Genomic DNA, 21,389 nt, shown 5'->3' on the forward strand with positions numbered 1-21,389 from the left:
TTTGTTTTTCGTTTATCTGCCCATGTCCGTAGAAGATTACTACACGAATATTTTGGATTGTATATTGAAGTAGCGTTGTCCTTATTCGTCTGTTAATAGAATGTCTGGAGATGAATTAAAAAAAAACCTATAAATGAATGAAAAAAATTATTTGAAATTGTTTTCGGTGAAATTCAATTGCAGGCGCCACTCTTCGGAAGAGTGATCGATTATGAGTGATCTTTCGCAAAACCGTTGTCAATGCGTGAAATCTTCAGCAATGTTAACGACGTTTGTTTCCCAAGTGAGATTTATACGAAGAAATTAAGCTGTCGCAAGCCTGCCTTTGCGCGATGCTCAGGGTGTTCCGAGCTTCTATGTTTTGACTGTTTTTACGATCGGTATAATCCATGGAAATGCGCAAAATCTTCCTCAAGAATAAACATAAGTGTATAATATAGGAATTAAGAGTTGAAATAAGAATGAAATACAAAACTATAAAGATTTAAAAAGATTGTAACCCCTGAAAATACCGTAAACGCATATCTTATACAATAAGTGTGGGGCAGATATTGTGAAACCCAGTTTTAATTTTACAGTATAACGCCCTTGTATCCTATAACTTAATAAGAAAACTTCGTCTAGCAATCTTCTATGGACATGAGTAATTAAATGAAAAGAAAAAATCAGTTACTGGGTTTCGGACATGCAAAAGCGACAAGCCACGACGATAGCCGACGTGCCACCCATGGAGCAGAGTTTATGGACCACTAAGAGACACACAAACTACGTCGAATACTTTGACGGCCGTTTTCTCCGAAACGGTCTGGTAGGTCTGTCTACGGGTAAGCCGAAAGATATGTTCTTTTATTCGGACTCCTCTTCCATGGAGCTAAGTTTCTGAGAAATCGGGTTATGGCACCTGCCGTGTTCTCCTCGTCAGACTGGAAACGGGTTTCTCTGTTGCTCATATCCAGCGGTGGCGAAATAGTATTGCGCCTGCGTGGAGTGAGCTGCAGGTTGAAGGGCAGAGAGCAGCGTTAGGTGAGGGCCTCGGTCTCTCTGCTACGAATTTCTTCCGCTGGCCGGATTGAAACCAACTGCCTGTCGGATCCGACCCGCGGACCGCCGGTTGCCCACCTGTGCTGCAGATCTACGAGAAACAGCGCCCCTTTCTCGTAATTGTACCTATAAACTCATTGATCAGCTAAAGCGCGAATCGCTTCCTATCTCGGGCCCACTCTACAACCACTTACGATGCTACGTGGAAACTGAGGTTACTTTCCAATAGATTCTATACTACTGGCCATTAAAATTGCTACACCAAGAAGAAATGCAGATGATAAACGGGTATTCATTGGAGAAATATATTACACTAGAACTGACATGTGATTACATTTTCACGCAATTTGGGTGCATAGATCCTGTGAAATCAGTACCCAGAACAACCACCTCTGGCCGTAATAACGGCCTTGATACGCCTGGGCATTGAGTCGAACAGAGCTTGGATGGCGTGTACAGGTACAGCTGCCCATGCAGTTTCAACACGATACCACTGTTCATCAAGAGTAGTGACTGGCGTATTTGACGAGTCAGTTGTTCGGGCACCGTTGACCAGACGTTTTCAATTGGTGAGAGATCTGGAGACTGTGCTGGCCAGAGCAGCAGTCGAACATTTTCTGTATCGAAAAAAGGCTCGTGCAGGACCTGCAACATGCAGTCGAGCATCATCCTGCTGAAATGTAGGGTTTCGCAGAGATCGAATGAAGGGTAGAGCCACGGGTCGTAACACATCTGAAATGTAACGTCCACTGTTCAAAGTGCCGTCAATGCGAACAAGAGGTGACCGAGACGTGTAACCAATGGCACCCCATACCATCACGCCGGGTGATACGCCAGTATGGCGATGACGAATACACGCTTCAAATGTGCGTTCACCGCGATGACGCCAAACACGGATGCGACCATCATGATGCTGTAAACAGAAGCTGGATTCATCCGAAAAAATGACGTTTTGCCATTCGTGCACCCATGTTCGTCGTTGAGTACACCATCGCAGGCGCTCCTGGCTGTAATGCAGCGTGAAGGGTAACCGCAGCCATGGACTCCGAGCTGATAGTCCATGCTGCTGCAAAAGTCGTCGAACTGTTCGTGCAGATTGTTGTTGTCTTGCAAACGTCCGTAGCTGTTGACTTAGGGATCGAGACGGTGCTGCACTATCCGTTACAGCCATGCGGATGAGTTGCCTGTCATCTCGACTGCTGGTGATACGATGCCGTTGAGATCCAGCACGGCGTTCCGTATTACCCTCGTGAACCCACCGATTTCATATTCTGCTAACAGTCATTAGATCTCGACCAACGCGAGCAGCAATGTCGCGATATGATAAACGGCAATCGCGATAGGCTACAATCCGACCTTTATCATAGTCGGAAACGTGATGGTATGTGTTTCTCCTCCTTACACGAGGCATCACAACAACGTTTGACCAGGCAACGCTGGTCAACTGCTGTTTATGTATGAGAAATCGGTTTGAAACTTTCCTCATGTCAGCACGTTGTAGGTGTCGCCACCGGCGCCAACCTTGTGTGAATGCTCTGAAAAGCTAATCATTTGCATATCACAGCATCTTCTTCCTGTCGGTTAAATTTCGCGTCTGTAGCACGTCATATTCGAGGTGTAGCAATTTTAATGGACAGTAGTGTATGTTCTTTTATTCGGACTCTTCTCCCATGGAGCTAAGTTTCTGAGAAATCGGGTTATGGCACCTGCCGTGTTCTCCTCGTCAGACTGGAAACGTGTTTCTCTGTTGATCATATCCAGCGGTGGCGAAATGGTATTGCGCATGCGTGGAGTGAGCTGCAGGTTGAAGGGCCTCGGTCTCTCTGCTACGAATTTCTTCCGCGGGCCGGAATGAAACCAACTGCCTGTCGGATACCACCCCCGGGCCGCCAGTTGCCCACCTCTGCTGTAGGTCTACGAGGAAGAGTGCCCCTTTCTCGCTATAGTACCTATAAACTCAGTGACCTACTGCTAATGCGGTTTAGCGGCAGTTCCGATCTCTCGCCCACTCTACAACCACCTACGATGCTACATGGAAATTGAGGTTACTTCACGGATAGATTTTCGTTTTTTGATACGACGTGTAACGCCGGAAATGCATATCCTCCTATTTCCATCTATTGTACTATAATTTTTTCTTTGCTTTGTTACCTCAAGATATGACATTTCTGTGTCTTTACATATTGTAATTGTTTTACTGTTTGTATATGTATATTTATGTACTTATATCGATGTATAATTGGTTGTTTTGTAAATATTATTTGTATTTTTACGCTGGGTCTTGCCTAGGGAAAACTATGTTATCGAACGAATACGTCGATAGGTCGTGTGGAGAACCAGAGTGTTTAGGATCTCTGGTAGTGTTAACTCTGCCGCGTGGAGCGCGGGCTGAGCAGAGAGAGTCTGGCTGGAGTAGCGAGTGGAGCAGGTGTGTTGTGTGAAGCTCCCGCGAGTTGCCGCGCTTTCGGGGTTTGACAGAATGTAATTGCACTCGACTCGCGATGATAGTTTCTGACATGGTGTCGCGGACGGGAAGCATTAGCTGGCGCACATCAAGAGCCCGTTTCGCCTGGTGACCGTCTCGAGAAGAAGGCGCGCCAACATCCAGCTTCTGCAACAGCGACGGCCGACAATGAGTGACTGTCGCCACCTCCTCGATCGACGGCTTCAAACTTTCAATCAACCAACAAGGAAGACTGGAAGCACGTAAAGTTTGAGAACTGTATGGCAGACCTCAGCTTTTTCAAACTGTACCATTTTCGTAACTATAATTACAGCAACTTAGCGTGAACATTTGTTGCTCATTGTCCCAATTGCATTACCAAGCAGGGTCCCTTCCTTTTCCGGAATGAACCCGAGTGTCGTTGAAATTCAAACGCCAGCATCATTCCACTTCAGTACTTTAATTTCAAAGTTCAGTTAAAGTATTCATAGCTGGCTACAATATTCAGATTAAACAAGCACAAATTAAGAGTGCGAGTTTTGTTACCATATTTTAGCTTACCTGTGACTGCAGCTCAGCTTGGTACGTACTCAATTTTACTATTGTTAATTGTTCAGAATCGTTTAATTCAAGTTCAAAGTTAAATCTCTTCTTTCTAAATTGCGTAGATTCAAGTAGCTTTAGAAATGATTGTTGAGGTAGTCCAAGACTAACCGTATTTTGCTGAATTTCGATGTGCTTCAGAAAGAAAGCTCACTATTAACTTCAGTCACTAAGTTAACTTTCGATTTTCCTGTTTCATTAATTCTTTTGCTAAATTAAGTCAGAGTGTAGCGAAATTTATTACTTCTTACAAACTTTCAGTTTTCACACTGCACGTGTCAACCTTCAGTTGCCACGCTTCTAGTGCTAATTATATGTGTAATAACCTTTCTTTTTCAGTTACTATAGTAATTGTCCTTAGGACTGGCGACCGTAATTTTTCTCCAAATCTCAAATATCTAATTACCGCTAGTTGATTGTTAACGTAACGGCCGCAGATTTACTTTCTTTATTAACTTTACCCCTTTTCAAAATGAATTTCCACCAGTTTCATTTGCATTTTTCCTTTCATTTAGATGTAACCCTTTCCTCCCTCTTTACCGACAGATTAACTTCGGTGACGATTGCTTTTCCCAAATTGCCATTAGGTACACGCGGTTTAATTTTTCACTGTCATTAAGGTCGATAAGTGAGGGGGAGGTTACAGACGGTAAGGGTGCAGTTGCGCGCAGGCGTGGCACTCACAGGAAGTCCTCGCGAGTCTTGCTCCGGACGGGGTAGACGACGAACGCCTTGGAGAGCGGCAGCGGCGGCGAGTCGTCGCAGGCGGACAGCGTGTCGCCGCTGAGCGCAGACCGGAAGCCCGACTCGGGCGTCGACGACGGACTGGGCGCGACGCTCAGCAGCCGCGACTCGCACTCCTGCAACAGCGCGGGCCGTCAGCGGCACCTGCCGTCACACTGTATAATGTGTGGAACTGACGAATGAAACGATCGTTCTTCAGTGTGGTTCACAGGCGTGGAACGACTCTTCTAAAACAAAAACAGGTCGACAAACAGTGAAAGTCAGAGATGAAAGTACAAATTGTACGAAAAAGGGAGAGGAGTAAGACAAGGCTGCAGTCAGTCTCCTGTATTTTTTGTCTTTACTTTCGTTTCATTCAACTCGCCCCATGAGGTCAGAAGAATCTGACGACGATCCTGAGGTGAGAGTTGCTGCGGCTCGAAAGTGTCAGGCATTGGATACTCCTTCGGAAAGCGAGGTGTGACGTGACAGATCGAGAGCTTCCTGCATTATGAGCGTCATGCATTATCTCGCTCTTCACAGTTCTTCACACACAGAAGTTTAAAGTTGTATTGTACAGGGTGATTCAAAAAGAATACCACAACTTTAAAAATGTGTATTTAATGAAAGAAACATAATATAACCTCCTGTTATACATCATTACAAAGAGTATTTAAAAAGGTTTTTTTCACTCAAAAACAAGTTCAGAGATGTTCAATATGGCCCCCTCCAGACACTCGAGCAGTATCAACCCGATACTCCAACTCGTTCCACACTCTCTGTAGCATATCAGGCGTAACAGTGTGGATAGCTGCTGTTATTTCTCGTTTCAAATCATCAATGGTGGCTGGGAGACGTGGCCGAAACACCATATCCTTAACATACCCCCATAAGAAAAAATCGCAGGGGGTACGATCAGGGCTTCTTGGAGGCCAGTGATGAAGTGCTCTGTCATGGGCTGCCTGGCGGCCGATCCATCGCCTCGGGTAGTTGACGTTCAGGTTTCATAACTAACGTTTTTCGTAGGACTCTCCGTACAGTTGATTGTGGAATTTGCAGCTCTCTGCTAGCTCTGCGAGTCGATTTTCCTGGGCTACGAACAAATGCTTGCTGGATGCGTGCTACATTTTCATCACTCGTTCTCGGCCGTCCAGAACTTTTCCCTTTGCACAAACACCCATTCTCTGTAAACTGTTTATACCAACGTTTAATACACCACCTATCAGGAGGTTTAACACCATACTTCGTTCGAAATGCACGCTGAACAACTGTCGTCGATTCACTTCTGCCGTACTCAATAACACAAAAAGCTTTCTGTTGAGCGGTCGCCATCTTAGCATCAACTGACGCTGACGCCTAGTCAACAAAGCCTCAAGCGAACAAATGTACAACTAAATGAAACTTTATAGCTCCCTTAATTCGCCGACAGATAGTGCTTAGCTCTGCCTTTAGTCGTTGCAGAGTTTTAAATTCCTAAAGTTGTGGTATTCTTTTTGAATCACCCTGTATTGTATGTTAACCGGGGATCTAGAAACGACGGAGAGGCTCCGTCCCCGCCGCTGCTGCAGTGGTCCACAACCCCAAGACGACTACCGCAGTCCCTTCACCCCTCCGCCGCCCCACACCGAACCCAGGGTTATTGTGCGGCTAGGCCTCTGGTGGACCCCCCAGGGAACGTCTCACACCAGACGAGTGTAACCCTTATGTTTGCGTGGTAGAGTAATGGTGGTGTACGCGTACGTTTAGAACTTGTTTGCGCAGCAGTCGCCGACATAGTGTAGCTGAGGCGGAATAAGGGGAACCAGCCCGCATTCGCCGAGGCAGATGGAAAACCGCCTAAAACCATCCACAGACTGGCCGGTTCACCGGACCTCGACACAAATCTGCCGGGCGGATTCGTGCAGGGAACCAGGCTCTCCTTCCCGCCCGGAAAGCCGAGCGTTAGACCGCACGGCCAACCGGGCGGGCAGTTTAAAGTTACTTCTCTCCAACGTAACATCACAGAACAGGGTGTTTGTAGACGACATGGTACTTCTAGAAAGAGACGAAAAGGAATTACAGGGTATAGTGGATGCCACTGAACCTAAACGAAATATTTATGAAGTGAAAATCACTACAGAGGAAAAACAACTAATGCCACTAGGAGGAAATATAGAGGTAAAAGTAAGGCTGACTAGAGAAATATTAGAACATGTGCAAATATTTAAGTACCTAGGAAGAGGGATAGAAACCGACTGGAAAAGTAGCACAGAAATTAAAACCTGGATAGCAGTCTAAACGAGGTATTTTATAAGGAAATGAGTATTTTCTGCAGCAGTATGGACAAACTTTTAGGAAAAGATCAGTAAAATCTTTCGTGTGAAGTGGAAAGTGGACAGTAAGAAATATAGAGCAAGGCTGGAGGCCTTTGAGTTATGGACATAGCAGAGAATGGAAAGAATGTGTGGGATGAATAAAGTGGAAGACGAAGAGGTACTGGGCAGAGTGGGAGATGAAAAACAATTACTGAAAACGATAAAAAGAAGGAAATGAAACTAGATTGAACATATATTAAGAAAGAAGGAGGGTCTGATAAAAGTACCCTTAGAGGGGCATATGGAAGGGAGGGAGAAGCCGAAGGAAGAGATTTCAGATCCTGGATGATGTGATACAGGGCAGCACACACAGCAACAATAAGAACTAAACAACGGCTCGCAGAGAATCGATGCGCAAAGGACCTGCTAATGTAGCAGGACACCGATGAAGATGAGTATGAAATAGCGAGAATCAAATCAGAGGTTGCGCACGAAGAAGAACTGAATGGGTTCCGCCCAGAATATCATGCTCAGAGAAAGTGTTTTGCTGAAACAGCTAGTGGAAAAAAGACTGACCAGGAGTATAGAATTCCATGGTTTTCATTGATCTTTAAGAAAGTCTATTATCTCATTCTCCTCTGTAAACTGTGGACTGCAATGTTAGTCGTTTCTGTGTTCAAACTGTTAGAGCATTATTTAGTGGCATAGCTTTTACAATTAAAGTAGGCACAAAAGTATCTGCATAGACTCCAGTAACCAGAGGGTTAGGACAAGGATACGCAATTGCACCTATGTTACTTAAAATATACTTGACGTTTGCCTTCAGGCCATGCAGACGTTCCTGCCGTAACATGGGGTTATTTTGATGGTAATCAAGTCATTTTTAAGAGGATGAGGATCACGTAAAGTACGTGATTCGATTTTGCGCAGAGATATCAGAAATGGAGTTTTACCATTAATCTAGAGGAAAAGAAGTATTTTGGAACTGGAGGAATGAGTCAAGATCAGACGTAAGATTTTGATGTTGGTCTGTCGGCTCTTAATAAATATTTGAGAGTCGTTAATATGAAATATGGATCTAGTAAAAGCGGAATCAAGAAGCGCATTGGCCAAGATAGGAAAGCAACCAAACAGTTCAATGAAGTTTTGTGGTACACACGATTTAGATCATAAATGAAGACTGGGTTGTAAAATCCATAGTAGAAAGCAACGTCTGGAGCAGAAACATGGGAAATAACTGAAAGTGGTAAGAGAAACTTGTTGTTAGTGGTGATGTGATTCTGGCGACGTTGCTGTAGGTTGGTAATGAGCAATAAATTTAAAATTGAAGACATGCGTAAGAGAATGAACCTGGGCACAACTGTAATAGATACAATCGAAGCAGAACGATAGAGATAGCATGGGTATATATGACGTTTGGGTGATGAGAGATGGCCTAAGATGTTGGAATGGTATCCAACTAATAGAAGACGAAGAGGACGCCCGAAGACAACATGGGAAGAGCAATTCAGAAGAGCTATGTCAAGAAAAGCAGAAAGATGGGAGACTTAGGAAGCTGGGATGCCATAAGCTACTATAATTTTATATTAATTGCAATAAGAAAGTATGAAATGGGAAAGGAAGGGGAATCTGTGAGTCTATGTTATCAACAAGGCGGCCATTTTGGAAGCTGCAATCTTGGATGCATCTTCTGATTTTTGAATGGAAAAGGGGACAGGGATCTCAGATGACATATCAAACAGAACTATACGAGAAAAACTGTCTCTTATTTGAGCGCAGCTTCATTCATTATCGTGTTAAGACTGCCTTTTCTTTATAACAGGTGGCGCGAAACCTTGTGGCGTTAACACAGTCTGAACGCTCTGAGCCCCCTTAATATCAAGAGAGAGGAGAACCCGTGTTACTGCAGGCAGACCACCATCAACTCACAGTACAGTGGTGACGCTTCTCGCGAGATTCCTTGAAAGTGGTTCCGTCGCGGACAAACCGTAAACTGGGCGATCGAAAACGGATACGGCTGAAGCAACGTCAATCGCTGTTATCGAATAGCTCAGTGAGTCCCAGGCGCAGTGTTCACCGCATCTCACGGAGACTGGAGTCATATGCAGTATTAATGAAAATTTTGAGCACACAAGTAGAAGTGTACAACCACATTGAGAATACTCCAGATCGTCGGGTTCAGTCTACAGAGTGGGTGACATGAAAGCTAGACGAAAACCCTCATTTTCCTAATATGTACTGTATACAAAGGTAGCTGATTTCTACGTGACGGAGTGGTAAATAAACAGAGTTACAGATACTGGTCAGATCCCAGCACTGAGTGCATGAATGCATTAAAAGCAGTTGGCACATAAAAAGCGATGGTTTAGCGTGAAGTTTGATGTTCCCTTATTATAGAGGCTCCTTCGGCACAGGTACACCCGTCGTTGCTGTCTGAAAACGTGATATTTCCAACTTTCTTTCAGCACAATGGTGCACCCAGTTTGTCATGGTCCACGTGCCCTTGCGTAGATATACAGTTCCACCAGAGACAGATAGGTCATAGAGTTGCAGTGGACTCGCCGGCATCTTCCCCGCATTTAAGTCCATCAGGTTTCCTTCTGTGAGAACATGTGAAGGCAATTGTGTGTGACCGAGTGAGGTGGCGCAGTGGTTAGCACACTAGACTCGCATTCGGGAGGACGACGGTTCAATCCCGCGCCCGGCCATCCTGATTTAGGTTTTCCGTGCTTTCCCTAATTCGCTCCAGACAAATGCCGGGATGGTTCCTCTGAAAGGGCACGTCCGACTTCCTTTCCCGTCCTTCCCTAATCCGATGAGACCGATGACCTCGCTGTCTGGTCTCCTTCCCCAAACAACCCAACCCAGCTGTGTGAACGTCAGAAACGTGGCACAGCTCATGTAGTGGTTAGTTGATGCTTCTGCTCTCATTCCGGTACCTGAGTTGGTTAAAGTCCATGGCGAATGGCTGAAGCGGTTAACAATAACCTCACGACTTGCTGTTGTAAGATCCCGTTGCGGTACCAGTCCTCCATAAAAGCTTTTCAGTATAGCCACGGGTCCCTAGAAAGGGTGTAGGTGACATGCAGTATAACTAGTCACGCTTTCCCACCCGAGATTGTGCCAGTTGAGGTAAACCTTTCCTGGATTATCTCAGTGAATGGGCGTGTAGGATTTACTCCTACCTGCTTTTTGATGTCCCTCAAACCAGTTCTTGTAGGGTGTTAGATTTATTTAGAAGGCGCAAGCAGACGACCAGTGATTGTAAATCAGTGATTGTAAATGGATGCGAGTATATGTAATAATTCCCTGGATGCTATTACCACGCATTTATTAGCGAACACTGTAAAACAGTTACAATCAGATAGACTGAAAAGATTCATATTAAAAAGTTAATGAAATTCGAGAGAATGGTATAACTATCACATAGGGACAAATTCTGAGTAAGTCCTATCGCCGACTGGCGAGATTGACGAGCAGCCGAAATCTCTGGCAGACTTCGTGAAACTTCGTAGCTATTCGTCCATCGTCGACAGCATAACATTATTCATTTGTCTACTGATTTAACTGGTTTACTGCATAGATGTATTGTCGTTTTAAAGCCTTGACGACACATAGGCTCCTTCTATCATTTTCTACGCGAAAAGCGGACTTTGTTAACTAATAGTTAAGAAGAAAATTTGAGTTTTGAGCTGGACAGCATGTGGTTCCCCTACTCATCTGTCATCAAACAAGATCATTTCTCATGGCTCGCGTACCTTTCTCCCCACGCCAATGATTCACTACTGCGCCATATTGTCCATTCGTCACCAATGCCAACATGAGAACCAGCTTCTCATTCGATGCTATCGTACTCCGCGGTGCTACTTAAGGCGGCGAATTACTTTTGCTAGCTGCAAAGGCCCAGTAAAATATAAAATTTAAAAAATAAAATGCTATCCAAAACAGGAGGAACCTTACACTATACCGAACGTCAAGCATGTCCTGTTGCCTATTTGTTACCATTAGCATTTATAGTGTTCTGAACGGAAGGCAACGTAGCACGGGAATGAATGAAACTAAGACATAATGAAAAGTACAATCGTTTATCTCGTGCAATTCTCTGCTGGTATGATATGTCATATGAGCCCCTTTATGTTTTAAACTTACGAGTTACATGGAGGATGGCGGCCTACGAAGTTGAAGAGCTGCACTTTACAAGCTAAGCAAAGTCTTCTACTTCATCATACTCTGCTCATATGCGTGTTATAGTGAAATATGTCTGTTGGGCACTGCACCAATCTCTCACAGTCAAGTGAAAAGTTAGATAAACACTCTGAAATGTAGTAATCTATGGTTAACAAATAGTTTACCATGTTCTCTAGAAGGAACAACAGCATTTCTGTTACCAGTAGCACCACTTCTATTACAAAACCAGTGGACGAATACTATATCGACAACCTCAGTATTTGTAAATAGTGTGGTATGCTCGAACAATACAGTACAACTGGGCAACAAAACCATAATAACAATCATAGTTGAGAAACGCAATTATGTAAATTGAAGTACAAACTAACAAATTGAATTTCAAAACGAAAATGACACTTAACAAGTATTCCGAGCATCACCACACAAAATAAAAAAAATTAGCTCCGTAACCAACAATATCTCTGTATCCAATAAAAATTGAACACGTGGTACACTGCCTGACAAAAAAAGCGAAGCACGTGGAGGACTTGATTGGATGTCGTGTAATTTAGTACACGAATTCACTATCAGCGAGTATGTACACGATTAGCGCTGAAGTTCTCTATGACAGAATGAGTACCAGAGGTCACTGATTTTGCTCGTGTTTAGTGTTGTTACCAGGCCTTTTAAGGTATGTAATGGGTGTGAACTGCATTAGAAACTGAGCAATCAGTGTGAAGGACACAGTGCACAGTGTCCCGTACTCGTGTGAGACACCGTTTTCAGCACCTGACAGAGATTGAAAGGGCGATTAGTGTGGATCTCCCATTTGAGCAGCTGGTCGAGTCGTGCAATATCCAGATTTATGGGCATTCAGATGTAACAGTGGCCCGAACTGGACTGTATGAAAACGCGAAGGCAGGCATACCTCCCGTCGATGTTCTGGTCGACCACGTCTGTTCATCACAAGGGAGACTCACCGTGCTGTGCACCATGCATTCTGTAACCCCTTCACGTCTGCGCTTGCCATTCGAGAACAAGTAATGGACTCCCTGAAACATTCTGTTTTAGCCCGCACCTTTGACTGGAGACTAGCAGCAAATCTTCTAGGGGATTAACGTCCCATGTATAGGCCACCGTAAACACCACAGAACAAACGGCTGCATTTGCAGTGGCGCAATGACTGGGTCGCGTGGACTGCTGATGAATAGCATCGCACTGCATTCAGCGACGAATTGCGGTTCTACACTACCTCGCATCAACATTGTTGGTGTGCACAGCAGCCACCTGGGGAGAGGTCTCTTTCTTCCAATTTTCTGGAGAGGCTGTGTAGTGTTGCTCGTCGCCTCATGGTGTACGGAGCCATGGGGTACGAATTTATGTCACGGCTGTGGTGGCACAACGGTATGTCACAAGCATCCGGCATCCTCATGCATTACCCCTCATGTGATGGTATTGTGGTGTCATTTTTCAACAGAGCAGTGCTCCCCCACATGTGTCACGGATCTAGAAGCTGGAGGGGGTACAATCTCACACTGATAAAGGGGCTCATATTGCCAGGTACATGGAAAATTGGACTTTCTTTTGTAATCACTGAAATAATATCACATACACCCTGGGCTCGTGAAGTTTCATTTCGTTGCCTCATCCCCTTCCGAGATCTTCACGTTCTTTGTCAGGCAGTGTATATGGAATTTTTTGTTCGAATTAGTCCTAAAATATTTACTATTCCTCATGGCACACCCTGAATAAATATATCTGTACGACATAGAGTAGAATGTGCAAACAAATTTCAGCTGTGGACTTAGGCCTCTAAGCACCACCTTGAAACTGGTGAAAAAATTCAAAAGAAGTGGGGGATAATGAGGATTGTAAAATGCATTTCTAATCTTTAATTAGCAATAGTTTCAGCTGTCCTGTTACTATCACCTCGGAAATAACTACAGAATCTGACAAAAAAAAAGTGACTCACCGCATAATAACGTCTCACTGCTCACTGCACAAGCAGGTTGTAGGAATTTTATATGAAATAAGATCTCACCAAATCTCATTTAATTCATAATTTTCCACAGGAGGTGGTATAGCACAGATGATTCAAAGTAGCTGGTAAGTTAACGAGAAGAGGAGCTGTTGCAGCCCTTGCTTATCATTATACCTTTCTTCCCGTCCGAAGTTTTGCCAACACACAGTACTAGGCACGCACCTTGTTGATTGGTGGCAGCGAGGTGTCGGAGGATGGCCTGAGCAGCAGTCCGCCCATCAGGCTGGTGGCCACGCCCACCCCCATGGCCACGCCCACGCCGCTGTTACGCCGGCTCTGTGGCTCCGGCTCCAGCTGGAACACATGAACACACCCCCTGTGAATACAGCTGCCCAGCTCATTTGCTCTATACTGCTCTACACCAGGGTAACGAGGTGGTAATAACATCGCAATAATAGTGTTAATCAGCGGCAGCTGCTCCACATTCATCTATTCTAGTACAACGAGGTTGTTAATCCTATTGTGGCAGCTCATAAATTAATTTCAGTACAAAGTTAAAGTCATTGCTATGATTGTGCATGTCAGGAGAGATAGGCAGGTTACCCACTCCACTGCCGGCCGCGGTGGTCTCGCGGTTCTAGGCGCGCATTCCGGAACCGCGCGACTGCTACGGTCTCAGGTTCGAATCCTGCCTCGGGCATGGATGTGTGTGATGTCCTTAGGTTAGTTAGGTTTACGTAGTTCTAAGTTCTAGGGGACTGATGACCACACATGTTAAGTCCCATAGTGCTCAGAGCCATTTGAACCATTTGAACCCACTCCACTATGACAGATGGTCAGGATACCTGGACGTGCAGTTCAAATGGTTCAAATGGCTCTGAGCACTATGGGACTTAACTTCTGAGGTCATCAGTCCCCTAGAACTTAAAAATACTTAAACCTAACTAACCTAAGGACATCACACACATCCATGCCCGAGGCAGGATTCGAACCTGCGACCGTAGCGGTCATGCGGTTCCAGACTGTAGCGCCTAGAACCGCTCGGCCACCCCGGCCGGCAGGACGTGCAGTGTGGGGAAGTTTCAGACATTAGCAGATTGTGTCCTTGAGCTTCGCAGACTTTAGAAATTTCTTTACAATATACCACAGCAGTACACTTAACTTCAAGTGATAACATAAATAAAGAAAACTTAATAGATAACTGTATGGACCTTTCTAGAATCCTTACTGATACTGACGTTCCATATCTGCATTTCTTAAAGAACTCTCGGAAAATAAATAGAATGATTAAATTAACTTGACGAATGTCAGTGGAGATGGTCGATCCCTCAAGGAAATGCACCCTGTGTGGGCAAGTGAGAAACTAACTGCTGAATGTGGTCCTAAAGCAATCTAGCTCGGTGATGTTAACATGTGGATCGTTATCAAATTAACAAGCCTTAGTTTCGTCGGTACAAGTGACATAAATGTTAAAACTACCTTAGGCAACGTTTGATGCGATATTAAGTGACTATTCGTCGTCCTTCCTTGAGAGGTATTTAATACTGTATCAAACGTAGCGCGAAGTAATTTTAACGTTCGGTGTTTGTGAAACACCGAAATTGGAGAATGTCGACTTTCTTTCGTGAATGTCAGCACATACCAATTACATCGGTGAAACACCGAATATTTGGTTATATTCTGACAGATTCGGATCATCTTCGATGTATGTCGACAAGCATAGATATGCTTTGATGGAGGTCGAAACGAGAAGCCGATATCGACATGGCGGCGACATTCTGTCACCAGATCCTTTGTCTACGTCTACATCTACATGGTTACTCTGCAATTCACACTTAACTGCCTGGCACAGGGTTCATCGAAGCATTTTCATGCTACTTCTCTACCACTCCACTCTCGAATGGCGCGTGGGAAAAAGGAACACCTAAATCTTTCCGTTCGAGCTCTGATTTCTCTTATTTTATTATGATGATCATTTCTCCCTATTGCGCGATAACACGAAACGAGTTGCCCTTCTTTGCACTTTTTCGATGTCCTCCGTCAATCCTACCTGGTAAGAATCCCACACCGCGCAGCAATATTCCAGCGGAGGACGAACAAGTGTAGTGTAGGCTGTCTCTTTAGTGGGTTTGTCGCATCTTCTAAGTGTTCTGCCAACAAAGCGCAGTCTTTGTTTCGCCTTCCCCACAATATTATCTATGTGGTCTTTCCAATTTAAGTTGTTCGTAATTGTAATTCCTAGGTATTTAGTGGAATGGGCAATCCTTAGATTTGTGCGATTTATCGTGTACCCAAAATTTATCGGAATTTTTTGGTACCCATGTGGATGACCTCGCACTTTTCTTTGTTTGGTGCCAATTGCCGCTTTTCGCACCATACAGAAATTCTCTCTAGATCATTTTGTAATTGGAATTGATCGTCTGATGATTTTAATAGACGGTAAATTACAGTGTCATCTGCAAACAATCTAACGGGGCTGCTCACATTATCACCTCGATCATTTCTGTAAATCAGGAACAGCAGAGGGCCTATGACACTACCTTGCGGAACGCCAGATATCACTTCTGTTCTATTCGATGATTTACCGTTTATCACTACGAACTGTGACCTCTCCGAGAGAAAATCACGAATCCAATCACACAACTGAGACGATACTCCATATGCACGCAATTTCATTAATAGTCGCTTGTGAGGAACGGTATCAAGAGCCTTCGGGAAATCTAGGAATATGGAATCGATTTGAAATCCCTTGTCGGCAGCAATCATTACTTCATATGAATAAAGTGCAAAAGAACGATATTTTCTGAATCCGTGTTGGTTATGTATCAATAAGTCATTTTCTTCAAGGTGATTCATAATGTTCGAGTATAGTATATGCTCCAAAATCCTAGAGCAAATTGAGGTCAGTGATATGGGTCTGTAATTCAATGGGTTACTTCTATTTCCTTTCTTGAATATTGGTGTGACCTGTCCTACTTTCCAGTCTTTAGGAACAGACCTTTCGTCAAATGAGCGGTTATATATGATTGCTAAGAAAGACGCTATTGTGTCTGCATACTCTGAAAGGAACGTAATTGGTATACCATCTGGACCGGACGACTTACCTTTCTCAGTGATTTGAGTTGTTTCGCAACACCTAAGATATCTACTTTTATGTCACTCATGCTAATAGCTGTTCTGGTTTCGAATTCTGAAATATTTACTTCGTCTTGTTTCATGAAGGAATTACGGAAAACTGTATTTAGTAACTCCGCTTTAGGGGCACCATCATCGGTAACATTTCCATCGCTATCGCGCAGTGAAGGTATTGACTGTTTTTTGCCACTGGTGTACTTTACATATGATCAGAATCTCTTTGGGTTTTCTACCATATTTTGAGACAATGTTTCATTGTGGAAACTATTGAAAGCATGTCACATTGACGTCTGCACTAAATTTCGAGCTTCCGTGAAACTTACCCAGTCTTGGGGATTTTACGTTCTTCTGAATTTGGCATGCTTTTTTCGTTGCTTTTGCAACGGTCTTCTGACGTGGTGTGTGTGCCATGGTGGATCAGTCTCGTCTCTTATTAACTTATGTGGCATGAATCTATTTATTGCTGTCGATTTGAGCCATATCTGGTCGACAGTTACATAATTAGCTTGGAAGGAATTGAGACTCTCTCTTAGGAAGGCATCAAGCGAATTTTTATTTGCTGTATTAAATAAATATATTTTGTAATCAAAATATCCACGGGTGTGCTGCCGGTCTATAGTGTCCAACGGGGACAATATTTCGGCGATCATACATGTCGCCATCATCAGGTGAACTGACGGACTGAGCGCCTGTGAACGTGCCGGCACGGAGATCCGTACGCTATGGCTGCTCTGAGGAAACTGAGCAGCCATAGCGTACGGATCTCCGTGCCGGCACGTTCACAGGCGCTCAGTCCGTCAGTTCACCTGATGATGGCGACATGTATGATCGCCGAAATATTGTCCCCGTTGGACACTATAGACCGGCAGAACACCCGTGGATATTTTGATTATCAAATACGCCAGGAGAAGCTCAAGAATCACAATATATTTTGTGTTTATTTTTAGTGAATTTGGTTGATATGGTTTTGAGGCTCGCTACAATGACCTTGTGTTCACTAATCCCTTGCTGTATTAAATAAATATATTTTGTGTTTATTTTTAGTGGTTTTGGTTGATATGGTTTTGAGGCTTGCTACAATGACCTTGTGTTCACTAATCCCTGTATCCGTCATGACGCTCTCTATTAGATCAGGATTATTTGTGACTAAGAGGTTCTACTGTGACTGAGGCAAGACGACCGTAGACTATACGAAAGCAGTGTTACTACTTTTATTTTATTATTATTTTTATATATTTATTATTATTATTTATTCTTTAAAATCTAGATTTCGGATATAAACAGCCGTCTTCTGTACCTTTGGTTGAATTATAACGGAAATGCACTGAAGATGACTATTTATAGCCGAAATCTAGATTTGCAAGAATGATAAAAACTAGTGGGATTGCGACTGACTGCTGTGAGCCACTCCTTCCATAAAACATTTTGACGTTTTGAAAATGAATGACGAAGAGAAATTAACTGTACCATTAAAACCAGAAGAAACGAATATGATGAATGAATAGCTAGTTATACGAGTTTTAAACCTTTGAAACGCATCATGGAGATAAAAAAAGTCATTTAATTAGTTGCAATTTAAATAAAAAATATTACATATGATGTTGAAATGTTGTATTTAAATTTATGTAAACAGTGTCAAATGATATACAGTGGATCTAAAAAAGGTACTGTTGTCGAATCAATGGCCCGTCCAAAGTTAAACACAAGATGCCAGGTCGATCTGATAGACTGCAGTCGCACGGAGATGGCGAATACAAGTTAATAACGCTGTATTAAAATCATTTAACAAAGCTCGTGCAAATACAACCTTTGAAAACAAAGACAGATGAAGAAGTAGCGTATCACCTTCTTCAAATATATTTATTGTTTGGCGCCCTAGCTGTATATAAATCAGAAAATGATAGGGAATTCTGTAAAAGGTCATATCTGAAATATGTGCTATGTGGAAAGGTGTTAAGATAGTACATGAAAAGCCACATTGTAGTCAAACATAGGGCTCAATTGAGAGGATCAGTCAGGATACATAGAATATACTAACTACATGGATGAACGATAACGGTTGTCTGAACTATGTTCAGTTTTCCAAGAACACTACGTGCGACAAAGAAAAGACCTTATGAAGTCATGTTTTGCATTAAACGAAAGACAGCCATAGCATCGTCTTCTTTGCTTGGCGAACAAATCGCAAATACTTAAGCCGAAGAACAGCTCAAAGATATCTTTTATACTTTTGAAGAAAATTTCAGCAATGGCCACACCGAAAACCATATTCCAAAGAAAAATATTGAAGAGAAGCTGCAACACGCCACTTCTTCATATCGAGCCCTCACTGAACAACAGAAGTTTATTTCTACAAAAAGAGTTGCCGCAAAAGAGAATCTTCTAATGTAAGCAACGAAACTATCACGAAGCTCAAAAAGAAAATTTCCTCCCGGTCAGATTGGTAATGTAGTACGAATACAAGTTCCTGATGTCGTCTGTGGCCTTACATATATCCGAAATGTGTTGGCGGTTATTGTCGAATATAAGGCTCTAACTTCTATAAATCAGCAAACAAAAAAAGTACTTGGAGTATTACAGACATTCTGCTCAGGGGGTTATCTTCAGATTTTAACATTTTAAGAAATACTTTAGAGCCAAGGACACATTTAAATATTTATTTTGAATTGATGACCGGCTTCAGCAGTACTTTGCTGTCATCGTTGGATCTCTTATGGTGCCATATGTTTTGACAATGTTGAAAATTTAAATTGTTCGGAAACCCAAATTCGAAATAAATGTTTAAATGCCATCTTGGCTTTGAAGTATTTCTTCAAATATTACAAAAGAAAAAAAATACTTTCAAGCAGTTCACGCCCGCAATCAGATTGTAATTTATAAAGAAAAGTTATTTGCCAGGGATTAGATTTCATCTTAACAAATATCGACGAGAGAAGCAGCTGCCACTAATTCGACAAGTGGACGGCTAGGTTATGTACTGCAAAAAGAAGTGTTCCACGACGAAATGCAATTGTAATAGCAAGGGACTCTTGTGCAGTTCGAAGTGTTGTAACGGTTTAATTTGTTGTAATAAATAAGATTGTATAACGTCAATCACATAATTAAGTAAGTTTATTATTGGTATTATTTTCTTTTGTCATTTGGAATGTACTGTTCCTTTTAAGTTCTACAGTTTATTTATATGTCCTGTTTTTTCAACTTCCTCCCCTTTTAACGTATAAAATGTTTTAATGATAAAGTATGATTAAAAACATAACAAAAACATTTTTATTCAACATTTGCCATCAGTGTATGGTGAAGGTCGGCATTTGTCGGTGTAAGTGAGAAATAAGGATATTTTGCAAATTTTTTTGAACATACATCAAGTGAATAAGTGAATGTTTTCACGGTAAGTCAGTGTTTACGATCGCGATGCCTAATCACAATATAGAATCCCGCAGCTATTATTATTTTATTTTACATCATGCAAGGGTGCTACATGAAATCAGAGAGTACCTTAACTCTCAGGAGTAAATATGTACGAGGAAAACTAACTCGTTAGCTGAGCAAATATCACAGAAGTCCTTGCACAAAGTGAAAAGAGAGGTGAAACAATACTGGGCAAAACGTTAACAATATTAGAAACAAAATACAACTCAGACTTAATTAAAACTTATTCAGCAATATTGCCAAAATATTGCCACACAAACTTCCTTGAATGAGGAATTAGGAAGTAAGATGAAGGAATTACTTAGTCACAAAATCAAATAGCCTATAACAGAGAAAAAAGGAAAAATTTTAAGCTCAATTATCCAGACAAAAATCTGTAGAAAAATTGGCCAAATGTTTTTTGAAATGGTGTGCCTAAAAATAAGAAACGGAATAGGGCAAACATTTGACGCATCTCATTTGCTGCGCTTGATTTCCAACATCATTCAGTTTTAATTTTTATTTTAAGTTTTATTTAGAAAGCATGATCTTATTGAAACTTCATTTGCTTTCCTAGCGTCGTCTGTTCTCGAAATGTCCTGAATTTGTTAGTGATTTTAAAGAAACAATTTTTACATTTAAATATAACACTAATGTAACTTTTTATGCGCAAATAATTAGAATTTGAAAAGACGACCTTTTTGTCACTTCATTTGCATACCTAGCAGCAGGCTTTCGTGAAATATTTCAGTTTTCCCTCAAGTAACTACTTAAATTTTTCTTAATTACGCTGATTGTTTTCAAGGAATTATTTGTTGTTGCAAAACTAGATCTCATGCAAGTCAATTTGATACCCAATTTTTTAACTATTAGTTTGGCTATAAAATTCGGACAAGAATTCATTGAATAATTTTGCATCAAATAACTAATTAAGTTTTTCTTAATTACCACGATTACTTTAAAGTAATTAAATATTTTGTTTTGAAAAACTAGACCCAGTCTGGTCAGTTTCATACTCCATTTGTCTATTACCTACTCTTCGTTTCGTTGTGAAAATTCGCACAAAAATCCATTGCGTAATTTATAGGGAATCGTCTTTCGCTCCACTCAAACATTTGACCTAAAAGAGCCTCCTACGAGCAGAAATAAATAGTCAATTTCGTTTAATGAACTTCACATAGGTATTCACGTTTCTTACTCAGAAGAGTCATAATTAGACGACTCTAACATCGAAGAGCTAAGCAATTGAAGCTAACGAAATGTGGTGCTATAGAAAATTAATACACTCCTGGAAATTGAAATAAGAACACCGTGAATTCATTGCCCCAGGAAGGGGAAACTTTATTGACACATTCCTGGGGTCAGATACATCACATGATCACACTGACAGAACCACAGGCACATAGATACAGGCAACAGAGCATGCACAATGTCGGCACTAGTACAGTGTATATCCACCTTTCGCAGCAATGCAGGCTGCTATTCTCCCATGGAGACGATCGTAGAGATGCTGGATGTAGTCCTGTGGAACGGCTTGCCATGCCATTTCCACCTGGCGCCTCAGTTGGACCAGCGTTCGTGCTGGACGTGCAGA

The 21,389-nt window shown here is 42.4% G+C and overlaps 1 protein-coding gene across 1 annotated transcript in view; it reads right to left on the reverse strand.

The window, feature by feature from the left end:
* The window catches only part of LOC126131442 (probable E3 ubiquitin-protein ligase HECTD2), a gene marked incomplete at its 5' end in the record, with an annotated part of 375,805 nt that overhangs the window by 338,034 nt on the left and 16,382 nt on the right, over nt 1-21,389 (reverse strand). Inside the window, 2 exons of the mRNA XM_049915173.1 lie at nt 4,772-4,947; nt 13,475-13,606. Of these exons, the coding sequence (XP_049771130.1) occupies nt 4,772-4,947; nt 13,475-13,606 (308 nt within the window). The remainder of the gene's footprint in view (nt 1-4,771; nt 4,948-13,474; nt 13,607-21,389) is intronic.

This window comes from Schistocerca cancellata, chromosome 1 (genome assembly GCF_023864275.1).
Source record: "Schistocerca cancellata isolate TAMUIC-IGC-003103 chromosome 1, iqSchCanc2.1, whole genome shotgun sequence".
Lineage (NCBI taxonomy): Eukaryota > Metazoa > Arthropoda > Insecta > Orthoptera > Acrididae > Schistocerca > Schistocerca cancellata.